Genomic DNA, 20,784 nt, shown 5'->3' with positions numbered 1-20,784 from the left:
GAAGGGGACAAATATCTTAGTTTGGTTTAGTCTAAAATAAAATGCAGAAATGGAATAAAGGTATATTTATTGTCAATGTAACCCAGTCCCCTGGCCTCTCAGGTCAAGACTGCAAGTGCAGAAATTGAAAAAAAAAAGTGGTTTTTTTTTTTATAAATGAATGAATTTTATTAATCACCAAAGATAAGGAGTACAAGCATCCCGCATCCCAAGGAGAGGCACGAGATGCGACCTCTCCAGAAAAGTTAGATACAGCTTCCCAGATTTACTAGAACAAGTTACAAACTACCCCTAAAAAGATTTTCCCTGATACCCCTTGCTTGGCCAATGAATCAGCCACAGTATTTGCCAACCTGCTTACCCATTTAACATCAACTATCATATTGCTGGTTACCCACTTCACTTTTTTGAGGTCTCTATAGCCCAATAAAGATTCATTTATTGTCAATGTACCCCAGTCCCCTGGCCTCTCAGATCAAGACTGCAAGTAGTTGCATATCTTTTTTTTTCTTTTTTGAAGAAAGGCAAAGTATATTCTATTAATTCAAAAGTATATGGTCCTCTGTACAATGAGTTTCTGTACAAGTGTAAGCCATATCAGGACCTCAGAAAAAGTCCATCCTCAAAAAAGAAACAGCAAAACTATCATTCTTAAATACATTATGAATAGACAGCCAATCTCTAAGAAACCCCACCACCATATTGATGACTTCTTCATATGTAGCTTTCTGTACAAAAATTCTGATATTTCTCTCACACCAAATAGCCCAAATCATTGCCAGGGAAATAACCAACCAGCAAACTTTCCCTTTTTTAAGTCATTCCAGAGACCTGCCACTCTTCCAAGAGTGCTTTCACAAATTTGGGAAAGCACCAGTTTAGGTTTACTGCCTTCAAGAAATGGTCCCACACTACTGCAGCAAAGTTACAGTTCCATATCATATCAAACCAAGGTAAACCCTAGATTTGATCCTGCCAACTAGTTTTACAAGAGAATTTTCCAAGTACAGTCCAAAAAGATACACCTAGGTTTTTGTAGCACCAACTTGATATGCAATTGAGGGCATGACCCCATGCCTACAGAACTTTGGCTTGGCCCAGTGTTTATCTGTCATCCATATATTTTCAATGAAAAACTCTACACATTCATTCAGTCACATATAAGGATGTGGTCACCATGAGTATGGAACTCTGGCCTGGTCGAAATTACCATCTGATTCATATATAGGCATATACCATAGATAGCCTTTTATTTGAATCACACGAACATAATCTCTACTGCAAATAGATGACAACATAAATAAATAAATAGACAAGCTATAAACTTAGGACGTTAAATGTATTACAAATAATGGAAAGGCAAAGCAAATATAAAAAAGTGATTGTGATTCAGTCCAATTAAACATACCACGGGCATAACATTCTTTAAGAAGGTACACAAATACAGCTGGTGAAACACGGGATAAATCTGAGGAAGCATGCAAGCAAAGGGTCCACATTTGATGAGCTTCTTTCTCCTCACTCCCAACTCTTTCCACCGATTCCATGCTAGAAACTGGGGAAAACCTAGAAACAAAAGTAGGGCAAATGAAACTAATAGAAACAATGTTGTCAAAATTTTACAATTTACGATACAATTTATGATTTCAGTCATGAAACACAAGGGATTCAATTTGAATTTAATGTTTGAATCCTTTTCTGCAAAAATCTCATGATTTTTGTTAGAATCTTTACTTTGTCACTGTTTTGATTATATTTAGTTTTGTCAAGGGTGACTTGTTTTAAAGATTTTACTAGAAATTGATTTATTTACGGTATGTAAGTCCATATATTGAGTTTGTTTCTATCATATGTTGAAATGATAATATTAGAAGACCTTCAGGAAAGAAACTATAAGATCATACTGTTACAATTCTAGAATGATAATATTAGAAGACCTTCAGGAAAGAAACTATAAGATCATCTCAATTCTAGAATTTCTATCTGTTCAATCAAATAAACAGCCCATAACCTTTTTGAAAAAGTTATTAAGGGGATATATCAATCTTAAAAAAGCAGCAGAATCTTAAAAAATTATTAAGGGGAAGGTACGCATAAAAAGACAAGGGCTCCCCAATGGTTAAGTGGAGTTGTCAATCGATCAGGTCTACCTAATGGAACTGACCTGAATAAATTGATTATGTTGGTTATGGTTCTGTGGTTTGTGTCCCAACTAAGACCTTTATAAACTTAATAATGTATAAAGGTCTCCTTGTTTTTCTTGTAATCATTGTTATATTTCTTCATGTCTATCTTTGAAAAGACGTGTGAGCCGGCCAATGCGTCTAACATGTCATCAAGACGGCGTATGGGAAACCTGAATTTAACTGTAATCTTGTTAATGGCATGACTATCAACACATATACGCCAACTACCATCTTTCTTTGGTGTGAGCAAAGCTGGTACAACACACGGGCTTAAGCTCTCACAGATTAGCCCCTTCTTCAACAACTTTGTTACTTGTCTTTGGAGCTCCTCGTGCTCCTTAGGGTTTATTCTATAGTGGGGTAGGTTAAGCAATGCTGCTCCCGGCATTAAATCTATATGATGTTGTACATCTCTTAGGGGAGGAAGGCCATCGGGTAATTCTTCAGGCATCACATCAGCATACTCATGAAGTAGCTTCTTCACCAACTCTAGAACAGATGTTAACATCTTTTGCAACCAACACATAAACAACATCCAAATTCTCATCTTCTTGAGCCAATTTATTTGAGGTGAAGAGTGTAGTGGTTGGCTTTGTTTCCTTCTTTGGAAATGAATCAAGTTGCATTGGTTTAAGAGTTATCTTCTTATTGTCTTTCACAAAGCTGTATGTGTTCTTGTTCCCATAATGAATGGTCTTACGATCATATTGACATGGGTGACCCAAGAGAATATGGCATGCATCTATTGGGACAACATCACACCATACCAATTCTTCAAATGTATTACCAATAGAAAAATTAACGAGGCATTTAGAAGAAACTCTTACCTCATTTCCTTTGTTGAACCACAGAATACAATATGGTCGGGGGTGTTGAATAGTCTTGAGCTGTAATTTATCCACCATCTCTTGAGAAACGAGATTCTCACTACTCCCACTGTCAATAATCAAGTTACACAACTCCCCACCAGTTGTACAACGTGTCCTAAAGATATTCTTTCTCAACCAGTCCCATGATAGTGATTCTTGAGGTGCAACCATAGAGTGTCATATCACTAGAGCTTCACCCTTAATATCCCCATCCAAGTTTTCTTCCTCTAAAGTATTAGCTTCAGTAGTTTCAACCACTTGTCATCCTCAATATGGCCTATATCATCTTGTTGTTCATCAGTGACTTCATCAACCAAATGTGTTTGCCCTTCAATCCTTCTCTTAGGACATTCATTTGAACGATGTTCCAACTCCATACACCTGAAACATCTAATAGTAGGCTGCCCTTGACTGCTCTTTGTTGCATTTGAAGTCCCTTGGACTGTAGGTCGTATTTGGTTGATCACACAACCCCTACCAGCCCCAATACTTCAACCTACTGATGAAGATGTACCTTGGACAGCACTTAGCCTCCGCCCTGAGCTCCAACTCAATTGAGCTTCAACCTTTAAAGCTAGCTGATATGCATCCTTTACCGTATACGAGCAATGTAGGCTGACTTGATCTTGTATTGGCAACCTCAAACCATTGATATAACTACTAACTTTTTGCTGTTTAGTTTCTGACATATTACTCTGAAGAGGTAATCTATTAAACTCTTTTGTGTACTCCTTCACACTCTTTTCCCGATGCCTTAAATTCTGCACCCTTTGGTAAAGAGTTTGCTCATAGTCTGGTGGTAAAAATTGGGATTTCAGCTTCTCTTTCTTTCTTCCCCAGGAACTAACCTTTCTTTTCCCCTTCCCTTCTCTATCCCTTTGGTAATTTTTCCACCAATCTAAGGCTGTCCCATGCATCTTTGTTGTTACAAGCTTCACTATTCTTTCTTCATTCATTTCTTTCCAATCAAAATAATTTTCAATGTTATCCAACCAGTGAAGAAGCTCTTCAAGTTCCAACTCACCATCAAACTCGGAAATATGAAGTTGAACACCATGACCTTGATTGGATTGTAAAGCTTGCACTATTCGGTCTTCCCAGCGCTAGTTGTTATTCCTTCCATGCTAATCACCTTTAGGTTGCTCAATGTCTTCACTTAATGCTTCACTAATAATGTCAGTGAGTTGTTCATCAATTCTAGGAGCTTGTCTTCTTCTTCCTAGCCCCAAATCATTTGCTATGTCACCACCCCTAACAGCATTTTGAGCTACAAGTTGGGCAAGATGTTCAATCTGTTCTTGCAATCCTCTTATAGCCTCTTGGAAAACCTCTACAATAACATGTTGTGGTCTTCTACCACCCCTACCACGTCCACCCCTTACAGCCATGATAATATAGAGAAGCACAAGGAGGAGAGAACTTTGAAGCAAACCCAAGGAAAGAACTTGCTCTGATACCACTTGATGTGGACAAAAAGACAAATTACATGCAATACCTCAAGTATACAGCAATAAGCACAAGGAATACCAAGATGAGAACAGCAAAATAAGTTAGATTTTTAAGTATTTCAGACCTGAACCTGAAGTAAAACTCCTCCTGGAACAATTCCGCTACACTAACAATGGCAGCAAGCTGGCCTCCCGCACGGACACGCAACAATGAAGGGATTGGAAGGTGCCAAAATGGGTCGACTCCTCAAAACCCAAGCTCCCAATGCTTGAAAACCCTAGTTGGGCCTGAGCTACAGCTCAAACAAGAGAGGAAGAACCAAAAAAGACCCCTACAGAAACAGCCCCCTTCTCTTTTATAAGACTCACTCCAGCAAGCCAGTTAAAATATTTACACATGAGCCCCTAGAATGTTTCCCTCTCACAAGCAACTCCTTAGGCTCAATTTGGAAGGAGTACAAATGCAAAGATGTAGAGTGCAAAGCCTTATATTTTATATTATTTTGTATGTATTTGCATTTGTACTCCTTCCAAACTGAACCTTAAGAACAAACAAACTTCAAATGAACCCTCAAAAGATAACTTTTGTTACAAAAAGACTCAAGAGACCAAAACCCAACAGATATGCACCCAACCGCCCCTGACCAAAAGTCTAACTTATAAAATGACGAAAATATCCCTTGGTTCCAAACTGGCAACAAAGCTACCCTAAAACAACAATTTGGGATCCTACTACAAGAAAAACATACAAAACAGAATACATTCACACATTTCTTTTTTTTCTTGCCTCATCACAAATGAAATCAAGAAGTTCAAATGACTGATAAAGAATATGTCTACTTCTATTCAGTGGGTGGCGAGATCAGCAAATGCTTTGGCAGATGTGTTAGCCAAGCAAGGGACAAACAGGGAAGACCTTTTCTGGGCTCAATTGTGATTTGTGTTGTTCTTTATTTTCCTTGTAATTTGTTGGGGGAGGCTGCAACTTTTTTTATTGGAAATGGTAACTTCATTAAATAACTTTCCAGATTTAAGTACAGCTGTCAACTCCTAAGTAGGTGTTGAGCCCCCAGTAATCATTCTTACAAAACTGCCCAGATCATACTCTCCTTCACAATCCCTTGTTTAGCCAACATGTCAGCTAAGCCATTGGCTGATCTCCTTGTCCATTTGAAGCATGCACCAATTTCCCTTGTTATATTGTGGATTTCAACCCGCGCCTCTCCAAGGGTTGTATGAGCTTTCAATCTCAAACCTATTTATGATCTAATAAAATTATCACCATTTATCAAAAAAAATAATAATAATAACAGATTTGCTGATTGCTGCCAGTAGCCTATCCATTGACCAAGATTTGTCTTCAAAAATTATTCTATTCCTTTCCTTCCAGATATTCCAGCATATTTTAAAAAGGATGCAGCTCCAAATTATTTTTGCTTTCCTGCTTCCTCTTATCTTTGGCCAGGAAGAAAAAAATTTCTGCAGGTGACCTTGGGTGAAAATCTCTAACCCCAAACATGGCTGTGAACAACCTCCAAATAAAACCAGCTATCTTGCAGGAGAAAAACAAGTGGCAAATGTTTTCCTCCTGCACTCTACAAAGAAAAACACATGTTTGCCATATTAAAGCCTCTCGATTTCAGGTGGTCCACTGTCAGAATGCTGTCCATTGCCACTAACCATGCAAAGGCTTCAACCCTGGGGGGAACTGGACTCCAGCTTGATCTGAGCTTGAATTGTCCCTACTAGAGCAATGTAGTAGGATTTCACAGAAATTCCCATTTGAACATTCTTTCCACCATAATTCATCCCTTGAGGAATCTGAAATTTTCACCTTCTCTGGATTCTCTACCAAATAAATGCATTCATTGACTTCCCTATCCAACAAAGGTCTTCTGAATTTTGGACACCAAACCAGCTGTCCCCGGCCGCCTATACAATCTTGGACATAGCTCACTCAGCTTGCCTACCCCACACCAATCATCCTCCCAAAACCTAATCCTTGCTCCTTCCCCTACTGAGAAACGGTTAAACTTCTGAATTCCTGATTGAACTTCATAATCTCTTTCCAAATATATTATATTTATTACATTACGACCACACAACACATTTATCATACTTATCTTATAAATGTATATGATTATTGATGCAGAAGCCAACAAGTCAAATCTGGGATTCCCTGAATTTTTATGTAGTTCTACATGATAGAGGTACTTTGGTAATCTTCAAGTAGCTACTTTTTGAATGGTACGCTAGTAGTTTTGCATTTGCATGATTTTCCTAATTGGACATTATCATGTTAGTAGATTGAACATTGGAGTCACAGTCCCACAACTCAAGTAGAATTGTCTTACCCTATTCCTAATTTAGTGTCTTAGTAATTTTTTTAGTTGGTTTTAGAGTAGGAAACAAGGGAAAAGAGCTGTTCAATGCTCCACTTTTTGCCATTAAATACATGTTAAGGCCTTCTCTTTTAGACATCAATTGACATAATGAGTTTTACTTCTAATGTTGGACTGATTCTAATTTTCTTGGTGGTGCCGATTCCTTCAAGAAACTATTAGATGTGATTCCTAATAGTTCCTTTAGGTGTTGGTTCCAAAGAAGCCCAAGTGTTGATTCCTACATAAAAGTTAGCCTCTTTTTCTTATTCTGTATGTTTGTCCTGCATCAAATTGGTATTAGAGCTTATAATCTGCCGCTATGTTCTTATAATTTTTTTTTAAGAGTAAATAAAAAATTCCATAATAAATAAAAAGAGAATACGGAAGAAAGGTGATAAGAAATCATCCAAGAGAAGAACAGACTACCTTAGACACTTCTTACACTAAAACAGCCAGCAATGAACAAATACTTTGAAGAAAAAAAGAAAAAAAAAAAAAAAAAACTAACTCCTCCAAAACCAGATCCTAGACCAAAACAAGGTCGGCTACAGAACAGGCAAGATGAGACTAACAGAGGAAAGAAACTAATCTTCCCCTATAAACACCTCCTTTTTGTTATTGCCATGTTCATCCCAACTCCCTCTACCAAATGCCCACTTTCTCGAACTTTCCTCCTTCTTCTTCCTCTCAAACTCTTCAAAGGCTTTCTTAGCAAATTTTTCACCTCCCCAGAAAACAATTTCTACATCCCTTTTAACCGCTGCTTCAATAGAAATACTTCCAAATTTCTCCAACCTTCTTTCGAGAATTTTATCAAGGCCTTTTACAATAAAAACGGACTCATTCTCAGTTACAGCTTCATGCTGACCAGATTCCAAATGCTTACCCGGATTAGAGGCGTACTGAGGAATCTCATTATCCAAAAGTTTATTTGTTGGTTTAATAGTCTTACTTCTCTTCCTCTTATAGACCTTTTTAAAATTCTTTGTAGGCCCAGTCCCGACCGATCCAAGCTTCAGGCAAGAAAAGACTTTGGTTACATGAATAGTATGAGAATATCTTACTCCAAAGGCTCCTCGAAATTTTTTGGATGTTGCAGATTCAACCACATTAAAATCTTTCTTCGCTTCCCCCCTCCTACCCAAATCCACACCTAACCTCCCAACTACCACCTCCTCAAAACATTAAAGTAGCCAACCCTATGGCATAAATTCTTTGCAAACCAAGGAGATATTATTTACTCATACATCTTATTGAAGTTTGAATGTTGGAATAAATAAGATGCTAAATCTTGCAAAAAAAAAAAAACTTCCAATATCTCTAAATTGCAAGAACAATAAGATGATAATACTTTAAAGTGCTGAAGAATGACATTAAAGAAATATATACATGCAAACAAAAATTGATATTAAAAATTACAAGAGCTTCAATTTGAAGTTGAGTCATCGGAGGTTGAAATTCTTGAAAGAAGAATGTTAATACTCATGATCAGTTTGACGTTAATGTTTAAGAAGATGTAATTGTAGATTTCAGACCTCAGAGGTAGAGTCAAATGAAGACACTAAGGAACATATCATAATTAAACTGAATATAGCACTAGATTTCAGATCCAAAAGGTTTGCAATGATAAGAGAAAAGAAGATTCAACAAAAGATAAGTTAGCTAGTAGTTGATAGTACTGATAATCTAGTTGAAGATTATGGAGGATAATGTTTTAGGCTTTAAGAGAAGAGTGGCCCCAATCACTTTTCAAGCATGTGTAGTTATGAAGATCCTTTTTTGTCATGCGTGAGAGACATGCTTGACAGTCCAATCTTGTTGAAGAACTTTGGAAATTTGCTGAAGTGCATTCTAAGATAAGCAGCTTTTTATCCTCAAGTTCTTTAAAGCTCAAGGGTGATAAACTGTAGGAGAAAGCAAGGTGCTAACCAGCTGGTTGGTAAGGTCTCCTGCTGGTCATAGCAGAGACTAGGGATCGAATCCCACCTGCACCTGGGTTGGGGGATGGGCTACCCCTGTTGTGTAGCCCTTCAAAAGAAATAAAAAAAAAAATGTAGGAGAATAATGTAGAAGCCAATATATCAAATATGGGATTTTTGGAATTTTAATGTATTCTTTGATAGTAGGGGCATTGCAGTAATCTTTCTGTATCTTTTTTTTTTTGAGTCATTAGTAGTTTTTCCTAATTGCATTAGGAGTCAATGTTCCTAATTACATAGGAGTTGCTTTTCCTAATTAACTAGGATCTGTTTTTCTAATTTGACAGTGCCATCTTAGCATATTAGAGTCATAATCCTATGTCAAGTAGGGGTCGTCTGATTCCTAGTCCTATGTCAAGTAGGATTTGTCCTACTTGAATCACACGTCAAAATCCTAGTGATAAGTCAAGTAAGAGTTGTCCTATTCCCAATAACCGTTTTGTATTGTTTCTTGGTTGGTTCTAGATAGGAAAAACAGGTAGGGTGGGCCAGTGTTCCCCCTCTTTGCCTATAAATACCTTTATGGCCCTCTCTTTTTTTTTTGTTGTTGTGCTGTTAAATTTTGAGTATTTCTTTTTTTTCCATGGTATTGGTTTCCTCTAAAAGCTATTAGGTGTCAATTACTAATAGTTGATCTAGGGGCTGATTCCTTGGGTGCTGTTTTCTAGGCCATCTTAGCCTCTTTTTCTTATTTTTCTGGTCTGTCTATAAAAAAGGTCCATTACCCAATGATGGTCCCGGCTATCCAGGGATTTGGGAGGGGTAGACTGGATACGGATCTAACCTTTGACATCTTTTTGCACGAAGTGACCACTCTTAGACTTATTCCTAGTCCTAAGTCAACTAGAGCATATTTTGCACTAAATGAGGGCCCCTAAACAAATAAATATTTATTGCAGTCCTAAATAAATATTTCTAATATTTGTTTCAGATTTATTGTCTTCACTTGAGTCTATTTGTTTAGATCCCCTCAAACCTGACACAAGAATTTGGACCCCTAACCCGAATGGTTTGTTCACTTGCTCCTCTTTCTTCAAGTCCCTTTATTCCACTTCTGCACCTCAGAATTTCCCAGTTAAAGAATTTTGGACTAAGCCCATCCCCCAAAGATTGTTGTTTTTCGTTGAGAAGTTTATTATGGTAAGATTAACACCTTTGAAAACCTACAAAAGAGAAGATTAAATTGGTGCTTATCCCCTAATTGGTGTGTTCTTTGTAAATCTCAGAATGAGGACTGTCACCGCTTACTGATCTCTTGCTCCTTTGCTACAGCTTTATGGAATTGGATTCTTACGTTGTTTGAGTGTAGGTGGAATCTGCCATTTGATACTAGTTTGTTGTTTAGTCTGTCTATTTTTGAATGGCACACAAAGAGAGGGAGAATTATGTGGAATTGCATAAAGAAAGGAACACTAGAATCTTTTGTGAAAAAGAACGGAGTTTCTCGGAAGTTAAAGAATGTATTTTGACAAGGGCAATTCAGTGGCTGAAAACTCTAAAGATCTTTGATGCATACTCTTTTGATGACCTATGGAGAAGTTGGTTAGCAGTGGCTAATACTTCTACCAGGAAGGACAGACATGGGGTTGAATGGATGCCACCAGGGGAGGAGTTTATCAAGCTGAACTTTGATGGAAGTAGCTGAGGAAATCCAGGACCTTCAGGCATAGGAGGAGTGCTAAGAAACAAAGATAGTAACGTGATATCTTTGTGCGGGTGTGGAAGACTCTTTAAGGGCCGAATTACTGGCTGTTGTACAAGGAATCCAGCTTGCAAATCAGCTAGGCATAGAGCATCTGATTATTGAAGGAGATTCCTAAGTGATAGTGGGTTGGCTGAAGGGACACTGTGATTTGGGGTTTTAGAGATCTTCTCAAAAGGTTAAATGGTTAACAAGGAATATGACAATCAGAGTTCAGCGGGTAGGCAGATCAGCAAACTCATTGGCTGATTCGCTTGGAAAACGAGGGGTTTCCCGGGATACTTTATTTTGGGCTTCAGTGTAATTTATTTTGTACTTATAATTCTGTAATTAGCTTTAAAGGAAAGGTAACATCCCATGCCTTTCCACGAGTTGCATGTAACTCTTATTTGCTGGTTTAATAAAATTTCACTCATTTATCAAAAAAAATAGATAAATATTTCTAACATTAGACCAAGAGAACCTGAAACCATAACAAGAAAAGGTGTGAGAGGAAACAATGAGGGCCCCGGGATTTTATGATAGGTCTTCTAATAATTCTAGAGGGCAAGTTTACCTGATGCAAGAAACTTTCTGTTCTCGGTACATTACACTATTTTAGTTATAAATTTCCAAAATACACTGTCCAAGCCCTCAGACTCCTTCAGACATGATATCCTATCATGTTGCATGTTAATTAGGTTCACTTTCGCTGATAAAAAAAATTAGGTTCACTTTCCTTCAAACAGTCTTCAGTTTTTGGAAATCTCACATTTTAGGAGCATATGTATTGCAATCCCCTCATACTTTTTGCTCATAATACACTAGGCATCCTATAGCCTCTCTTTTGAACTGATCTACAATGTAGATACTGTCAAGAGAGGAGAAAAAGTTGAATAGACAGGAGTAATTACATTGGACCATTGAAATACCAACACATTATAAAAGAATATAAGCAATTAAAACAATGGTTGGGAGAAATTGTAAAATGGGTGCATCGGCTAATGGACTGGTGGATGGGTTTGCAGGGCAAGGAGTCGGCAGGGACAAAATGTATTGAGGTCTGATTTTGTAAAAGGGAGCTGTAATTGTAATGCTCTTGGTGGCTAGCCTTGCCACTTCTATGTATCTCTCTGTACTAGCATTTTATACAGTAATGAAAAGTTTTTCACTGTTATCTATCTCTATCCAACAAAAAACAAAACAAAAAGGGTTGAACACGCACTCCTTCAACCTGTTGCAAAGGAGTACACACGACTCGATCCCAAATCTACCACCTAGAGAGGGGTGACCTTTGAAAAAAAAAGGTATGTTCATTGGTCAGAATGTAACAAGAAAATCCTTGTAACAGAAATCTGACCAAATGAGCTATGCATGGTAACAAAATATTCCATCACTAAAAGTTGTTCGAAATGTCAAACACAGAGCTAATACCACAACAATGAAAACATTAAAAACACTCGTGCCATTCTAACTCCATGATAATGCCAACAGTCAAGCTAAACATTTCCATGCAATGTTTGAAATGTGTGTTGCATGTAAGGCTACAAGAAAAGAGATGAAATATCTCCACCTCTTACATGTTACAACTCTCATTTTAAAATTTATTTCAATCTGTATATGTTACTATGCAATTCTTCTTCTTCTCCTCATCCCTCATGACAAAGGATTGAGATAGATGCCAGTACAATGAACTTCACCCAGTACGACTTTGTACGTTAGCAGAACATTTCCATCAAAGTCAACAATAATATTGGTATAGTTCGAAAGGAGATTAGAGAACACAAGTAACAAGTAAAGCCGTGAATGCTTGATCAAACAGACCCAAAAAGCAGGTTTCGCCATTCTGCACGAGCGTTTTTTTGAACAGCAGAACACAGTGTATAGTCGGGAATCAATTTTCCGTTTCATACAAACAAAGACTAAGCATTGCAGCAAATTCATAATCACCAATCTCACCATTAATCCATTACACACCACCAAATGAAGCAATATCCACGATACAAGACCTTAGACAGATAGACCAAAACAAAGAACTCATCGAAAAATCAATATAAACGAAAATTAAAAAAAAAAAAAGGAAATGAAATGAAATAGGAACTTCGTCGATGAGATAGCTGACCGAATAGCCAGCATGCATAAATGTCAAAGTAGTTTGGGGTAACTTAATAATATGGATTAAGATGAAGGAAAATAACAGATATTGCAAATAAGAAAATAAACAGATTCGAGTTTCGACAGCAGTTACATTGCTGGATAGAAACCGAAGAATTTCAAGGCTTCTGAAAAACTGCTTAAGAAGCTTTTTTCCCTCCTTCCGTTTGTGCGAGAACTGCGAGCTACATCGAATAAATAAATGAACAGTGCGACATGCAACCTCACTTACTGGATTTTATATCGTCTTTCCCTCGTTCCGTTTGCTATCTTGCACCGGATTCCTATTGAGCTGTTGCCTAATTTCCTTCCCGGGAATGAATAGCGGTGCCAATCGTATAAAATATTTAAATGTCTTATATAATTTTTATATATAATAATTAAGTTATATAAATAATTTATATATTTTTTATAAATAAAATATTTATTAATTAACTAAAATAATTAATTAATTGAATTCGAATCAAATATTCAAATATTTAATCGAATTCGAATTCAGATATTAATTTTCAAAATCCATTAGATATCGAATTTTCTAATCGAATTCAAATTCGGATATTGCTTGATCCGATTCGAATTCAATCCGTTTACATCCTATAAGAAAATCAGAAATTTTAGAATTTATAAAATTTTAATATAATAGACTTGTGCGGTGCAGAGAATAGTGTTGAAAAAGATACCTACATTGCATTCAGTTCTTAACTGAATTGGTTTGTGCAGTCAATTAATTTTAGATGATTCTAACATTTCTCCTAATTTCTTCCTATCTTTCATTTGCCACACAAATGAAGGAGAATTTGAAGCTATGGTGGAGAGATTCACCTCCAAGTGATTCTTCTAGAAATGGCTCTTCTTTTTGGCAACCTCCAAACTATGGTGTATACATGTTGAATTCTGATGGAGGCTTTACTAGTCTTAATGAAGCTAGTTTCGGTATTGTGATTAGAGACTGGCAATGAAACTGTATTGCTGCTTGTTTTGGCCCATGCCCTTCTTTCTCAGCTATTCAATTTGAGGCAATTGCTATGTGTCAAGGCCTATTATTGGCCCGTCAATGTGGGATTTTACAAATTATCTTAGAATCAAACTGTTTGAGCTTGGTTCTTTCTGCTAATAGGAATATTTCAGATTTTAATCCCAAAGTTTTTTGTAAACATAAATTGAAATGGCCTAACTCACTATCTAGCTAAGAAGGGCCTCCAGTATCAGGGTCAATTTGTTCTCAATTGCCCTGGTTAAGGTCTTTAGCTTTGGCTGATCTAGGCCTACCTAACTCTCTTGTTTTACCCCTGTTATGGGTTCTGCTTTGAATGATAAAGTCTCAATCCTTTTTTGTTCGAGAGGAAGAGCTCGAATGAGGTATTATTGTTGGGTTTAAAACAATGGCATAACGAATTATTTTAAAATTACATGAGGTTATTTTTGACTTTAAAAACTATTTCAGATCTTATATTCATACACAAACCCAAACACCTCCAATGTCTTGGAAAGTGGGTTTTTCATGTTAGACCAAGTCTTATCAAATGAGGCCACATGACAGATTAAGGGACCGGTTGGTAACAGCCAGGTGGCTGAATATCTTAGAGGTCATACGGATACAAACATAATATTCCATTCAGCTATAAGAATCTGACTACTATTTAATATAGAGAAAATTTCGATCAGTACCTTGTATTTTGGTCCGAATGACAATTTGGTCCCTTAACCTTAAAATGCGACAATCCATCCAGTATCCAAATTTTTAAAATGTGACAATCCAGTATTTGTCGTTAATCAATTGTTAAGTGATATTTGAAAAGTCAAAAATGCTCTTTAAATGCCATCTAATTCTCTTTATCAATCATTTAAACATTGACAAAAGACTGAACAGTCCCAAATCCTAACATTTTCTGTTAAAAAAAGTTTGTGAATATTTAGAATAATCTAGAATTTGGGATTGTTCATTTTATTGTCAATGTTTGGATGGTTGATAAAGAGAATTAGATGGCATTCTAAGGGCATCTTTGACTTTTCAAATGTCACTTAATGGTTCATTAACGGACTAGTTAACGGTAGGTACTGAATCGTTACATTTTGAAAGTTCGGGTATTGAATTATCGCTTTTTAAAGTTTAGGGACCAAATTATCACTCGAGCCAAATTACATGGTATTGATCATGAACTTTCCCTTTAAAACATAGCTTACAAACTAAAAAGACAAATCAATAAACTGCCCCAAAGCCTCATGATAGCATAGAAACTATGAATCACAAACTTGTCAATTTGTTTATCTTAAAGTAAAGTCCATCCATATCGATTGTAAGGTTTTTATAACTAGATAACTATTATATGGGATGGATTATGATTTGTAGAATTTACTTTTGGTTTTAAAAGAACTGTTTTACAAGATATTCTCACCACCCTACCCTAAAAATTGATGTCCACGCTATTTGATGTTGTTGGGATTGTCTTATTTTACAACCAATGGATTAATTTTAATCTAACAGTTGGTGTAGTCCCACTTTTAGATTAAAGAGGTTTTACATATAAAAACTTTCTTTTGTATGTAAGACTAAGGTTTTTTGGGAGAAAATGTGTAAGAGAAAAATACAGAGTGCTTTTGGTGTGAGAGTGACTTTATTTTCTTGTTTTTGTTATTCAGTTTGAGAGGAAAGAGAGAATGGGTGTACAAGGGTTAAGGGTTGGTTTGGACTGCAAGCAATAAGGTACTTGTACTATTATCGATTTTTCTTTCATAGTGATGAAGAACAAATTTTGTCTCTCCCGTGAACGTAGGCGGTAAGGCCGAACCACGTAAATCTTTGTGTTCTTTGTGACACGTGCTTTTATTTGTCATTTCTTGGATTTCATCTTTTTTGCTTCTATCAGACCTCTCATGGTTGCTATTTCAAATACTTGTTATTTTATACTGTGGGTGATTGTTGTGAGACCTCAACAGATATAAGACACAGATAGTCGAAGTCTTATTGTAACTCAGTTGAGGAGTGGCTTGTTGATATATTAACTGGTTAACTCTAGCATTGATATAGAATCAATTCGTATAACCACCTATTTAAGGAAAATGAAGGATTATTTGTAGTTTGTGGCACTAAATAAAAAATAAAATAAAATCTTATTGTCACCTACTCACAAAGGCTTAATTTTACAACAAAATTGAATACATCTAGCGTGAAGCTTGAGCTTAAAGTTCTTTTTTTTGGTAAAAAATGAACCACTACAAACATCACTGGTACATTAGGAGCCCCCTTTTACAATAATTCAAAAAACAAGCATGTAAGGACGCCAGGGGATTGGTCCCGTTAATAAGAGTGTTTTTAAGCCTAGCCTATTTTGCAAGGTCATGGGCTGGCTTAACCACCAACCTATTTACATATAATAACTTTACATCAACAAAAAAATGATAAAAGGTCAAAGATGTGATCGTATAAGGCTTGAACTTCCCATGTGATGTTTGTATTAATTCCTTTTAGCTTCAATTGCACATCCTTAGCATTCAATAAGAGAAAACCACTTTTGTAGGCCATACAAAAAAGCTTATGCAGACCTCTTATGATTGCCTAGAGCTTAAAGTTGTGTATAAAGTTCATGGGTTGAGCCTCAAGGCTAACCCATGAACTCAATGACAACATACAAGTATCAAGTATGCGAGGTCAGCAACACGTTCCCACATGCTACACATGGGTAGAGATTTTATGGTAGGACCGTAGGAGATGCGAGAGCAAAGTCTATATATATATATATAGATATACAAAGTAGTCAAGACATTTTCTTCTTTTTTTGAATTTTTTGATTTTTTATTCCACGTCATTTTTGAAACAACCAATGAGATGTGCTTTCCCAATAACTTAAATAATCTCTTCTCCTAAAATTTATCCTAAACTACCTCCCCCACTTTCTCAAGAATTATCTCTAATTCCTATTTATCTCCACAATTACCTCTAATTTAGTAGAGAGTTTCTCTACTAAATTATCTCTAATTCCTATTTATCCTCTCCCCTACCTTTTATCTATATCTATCTACAGAAAGTTTGGATTAAAAAATTTAAGAATTACTTAAATATTATAACAAAATTATATAATAACTTTAAAATATTTATTAAAAACACAAAATATAATTTTATATTTTTACAAAATATACCACAAAATTATGTACAAACAATTTAAATTATGTTTTTTCGGATTATCAATTTAAATACTTTTCAAATATTTATTAATATGCAATAGTTTTAAAAAAATAAAATTCAAATAAAAAAGCAACTAAATACTTTATAGATTATTTAAATATTTAAATAACTAAATGTTTATCATAACTATATTTTAAATAGTTAAAATAACAAAATTATCTAATAAATAAATTTATATTTTTACAAAATATATCACGAAATTATGTATTAACAATTTAAATTATGTTTTTTTGGATCATCGATTTAAATGTTTTTCAAACATTTAATAATATGTAATAGCTTTAAATAAATAAAATTCAAAAAACAAAAAAAAAATTTATAGATTATTTAAATATTTAAATAAGTATATATTTATCACTACTAGATTTTAAATAGTTAAATTTACAAAATCATGTTATAAATTTAAAAAATTTTCTTTAAAGTAGAAAAAAAATTATAACATAATATTGAAATTAATAATAATTCAATATATTACAAAACTAATAATTAAATTATGTACTAATAGTATAAATTATGATTTTATGGATAATTAAATTCCATAAATAACTAATATTTTAAATTTTAAATATTTTACATATTATTTAAGTATTTAAATAAATGTGTATTTTAAATAACAAAATATTTATCATAATTAGATTTTAAATAGTTAAAATAAAGAAATTATATAATAAATTTAAAAAAATTCTGAAAAGTAGAATAATAATTATAACATAATATTAAAATTATTAATAATTTAATATTTTTACATAATACTGTAAATAACTAATTTCACTTATATCAAGTAATAATTCGAGAAAATAACTTTAAAAAATAACTAACTTCACTTATAGCTTATGAGTGTTCATGAGTTTGTTTGGTTCGGCCGTAGCCTATTTGGCCAACCAAATTGGCCTGGTCAAGTTGGGGAGCTGGTCAATTAAAATTGACTAACCTTTTGTAAAAACTAACCCACTCAAGTTGTACCGGATTGGGTCGATTTTTTTGTTTGGTCAGTCAGCTCAAAAGATTTAAACCTAAAAACTAAATTTAATTTTAAAAATTATAGTGCAATTATTAAAAAATAAATTAAAAAAATAGATTTATGACATAAAACATTTTAGACTAAGAAATATGGTAAATTTCCCATTTTTCCATATTAAAAATTATATTTAAATATCAAATATTAATATATATATCCATGGTTTGGTCTTTCGATTTTGGTTGGTTTACAAATGGCCAAAGTGAAATTTATCCAACTTGGTCGAATTGGGAATTTTTTGAACCAAAGCCGACCTAAAATACTAGAAAATCAATCAACTCGGGTCGAGTTGATCGGGTTGGTCGGTTTCATCAGTTTTATTAATAAACCTAACTGAAATTAATTATTGTTATTTTTGTATTATAACAAAATTGTTAAAAGTAGTATATAAAATATGAATAATTATTAATTATTTAAAAAGTTGAAATATAAAACAATTTTATACTCTCATGTGATTTTATAGGGTCATTTACTAGAACGAATCTTCTAGTTTTACATATTTACTTTAAACCTACCTTATAGTTTTCATTTTATTAAAACATCACATATATTTTACAATTTATTTACTTAATCAACATTTCATTAAGGAGTGTTTTTTTTGCCATTAGGCCCATGTTTTTTATTCCAAAAATACCCTTAACACTTATTTTTTGTATAGAAAACAAAACTAACCAAATATAGCCAATAGAGTGGTTATTCGTGTCTTATAAAGGGCAAAATGGTATTTTTTTTATTTTCTTTTGATTAAATTTATTTAAATGAACATTAGGATCAACACTATCATTTTCCACTATCATATAATGGAAGATTGATTAAATCCATTGCAAAATTTAAGTGATGTTTTATTAAAATTTTAACTATAGGGTAGATTTGAGTAAATCCATTAAACTATAAGGGGTATTTTAGTAAATGGCCCTTTCTATTATTTAGCTTTCGCTTAATAAATCCCATGCATCGCATGGGTTCCCGCTAGTTACTATATTAATTAGTAAATTTGGGTTTCGGTTTCATACCATGTTGTTGATCAGAAAACTATGTTTTGGTGTGTGACTCATATGACCCAAAAACGGAACCGTTTTGGCCACTAGTTTTTGGATTGACGGTTCAGCCATTCGGTTCGAATAGACAGTCCGTTCTGACAACAAAAAAATTATAAGCAAAAATTTACAAAACCGTTTTGGCCACCAGTTTTCAGGTCAGCGGTTCGATCATCCAGTTTGAATTGACAATCCGTTCTAACAACAAAAATTACAAGCAAAAAATTGAGTGTGTGAAGTTCGTTAAGCAGTATTATACATGTTATGTCATTCGAGCGTGCGACTCATACGATCCAAAAATGGAACCATTTTGGCCACCGGTTTTCGGGTCGACGATTTGACTGTCCGTTCAAACGGACGACCCATTATGACAACAAAATAAAAAAAAAGCCAAAAATCATTGAACGGGTCAATGGGTTGACTGTTCGACCACTCAAGTCAATGGGCCGTTGACCGATTCAATGGTTTTTGACCAGGGACCAGGATTGGGGTAAAACGGAATTGGTTGCCTGGGCAGTTTCTAATTAAAAAATAAAAGAAAACGAACGACCCATTCTGACAACAAAAATTACATGCAAAAAATTGAGTGTGTGAGGTCCATTAAGCATTACCATACGTGTTATGTCATTCGATTGTGTGACTTATACAACCTTAAAATGGAATCATTTTGGCCATCAGTTTTTGGGTCAACAGTTCGACTATTCAGTTCGAATGGATGACCTGTTTTGATAATAAAAATTAAAAAAATAAAAAAAGACCAAAAACCATTGAACGGGTCAATGGTTCAACCGTCCAGGTCAATGGGTCATTGACCGATTCAACGATTTTTTGCTACGGACCAAGATTAGGATAAAATGGAACCAGTTGCCTAGATGTCCGATTAAAAAAATAAAAAACAACCAAAAACCATTGAATAAGTCAATGGGTCAATAATTCGACTACCTAGATCAAGGGGTCATTGACTGATTCAATGATTTTTTGCCAAAGACCAGTCAATGGGTCGACAGGTCGACGGTTCCATTCCAGCCCCTGCGAAATAGGGCCCCTCTGCTAGTAATATGTTGTTTAAGTACTTTTTGTTTTTCAAAAATTATCCCTATGTTTTAATGATGATGATGGAATATTAATAATGGAAATTATCAATGTATTATTTATTTATCTATTTAATTGTTTAATTATTTAATAATTTATTGATTATATAATTAATTAATGATTAAGTATTAATTATTTATTGAATTAAGTAAAAAATAATTCTCTACGATATTTAATTATTCATATTTTTTACCAATTTCACTATTTATTAATTAATTTATATTAATTTATTATTTTTTAATTAGTTTATTAAATAGTCAAATAAACTTTTTTTATATCTAGGGTGAAAATAGTCAATTGTCATTTTTCAGAATTCAACATTCATATCTAGGGTGAAAATAGTCAATTCTCTACATTCATACTTTAGAATCAATGAAAATTCACCAACTCTAATGCATGTTTAAAAATAATTACTATAGTTTTAAACACATTTGAATGTCTTACGTAAGCGTAAACGAACATGCCAAGTGGGAAAATGTGTAATATGCATAAAGCTCTCAAACATCCTCAACGATTTTCCCCCATAGTTGGTGTAAGGCAGTGGTGCATGCAAAAGAGTGGGGACCAACTACGAATTGTGGGCTATCATTGTCACCTTTTCAAGATTTCACGACATGTTGCTTGCAGAAAGCCTCCGTAGACCGTGCGTGTTGTACAAAGGATGTGCACCTCGTGTTCGTGGGGGCATGTGGTCTACATAAGCTTTCTACAAGTGGCACATGGTGAGATATTGAAAAGGTGACAATGATAGCC

General features: G+C 34.6%; 1 protein-coding gene across 8 annotated transcripts in view; it reads right to left on the bottom strand.

Annotated features, from left to right (window-relative positions):
* LOC148867659 (Polynucleotidyl transferase, ribonuclease H-like superfamily protein) overlaps window positions 1–13,033 on the bottom strand; it is a 39,149-nt gene extending 26,116 nt beyond the window's left edge. For 2 of the 8 annotated variants that reach the window (XM_088980190.1, XM_088980192.1), the window contains exons 1-2: window positions 12,796–13,033; window positions 1,409–1,566 (exon numbers count right to left, since the gene is read on the bottom strand). In XM_088980190.1, the coding sequence (XP_088836316.1) occupies window positions 1,409–1,566; window positions 12,796–12,797 (160 nt within the window). In that variant the 5' untranslated portion in view covers window positions 12,798–13,033. Of the gene's footprint in view, window positions 1–1,408; window positions 1,567–3,013; window positions 3,120–12,795 lie in introns of those variants that run through there. The other 6 variants (XM_088980187.1, XM_088980194.1, XM_088980193.1 and 3 more) reach the window with 5 other exon arrangements.
* Between the last annotated feature and the right edge of the window lie 7,751 nt (window positions 13,034–20,784).

The sequence above is a fragment of the Nelumbo lutea genome, chromosome 3, assembly GCF_056320005.1.
Source record: "Nelumbo lutea isolate HS-2025 chromosome 3, American lotus-T2T, whole genome shotgun sequence".
NCBI lineage: Eukaryota > Viridiplantae > Streptophyta > Magnoliopsida > Proteales > Nelumbonaceae > Nelumbo > Nelumbo lutea.
Note: the sequence above shows the minus strand (reverse complement) of the source record. Positions and strands in the feature narration are given on the sequence as shown.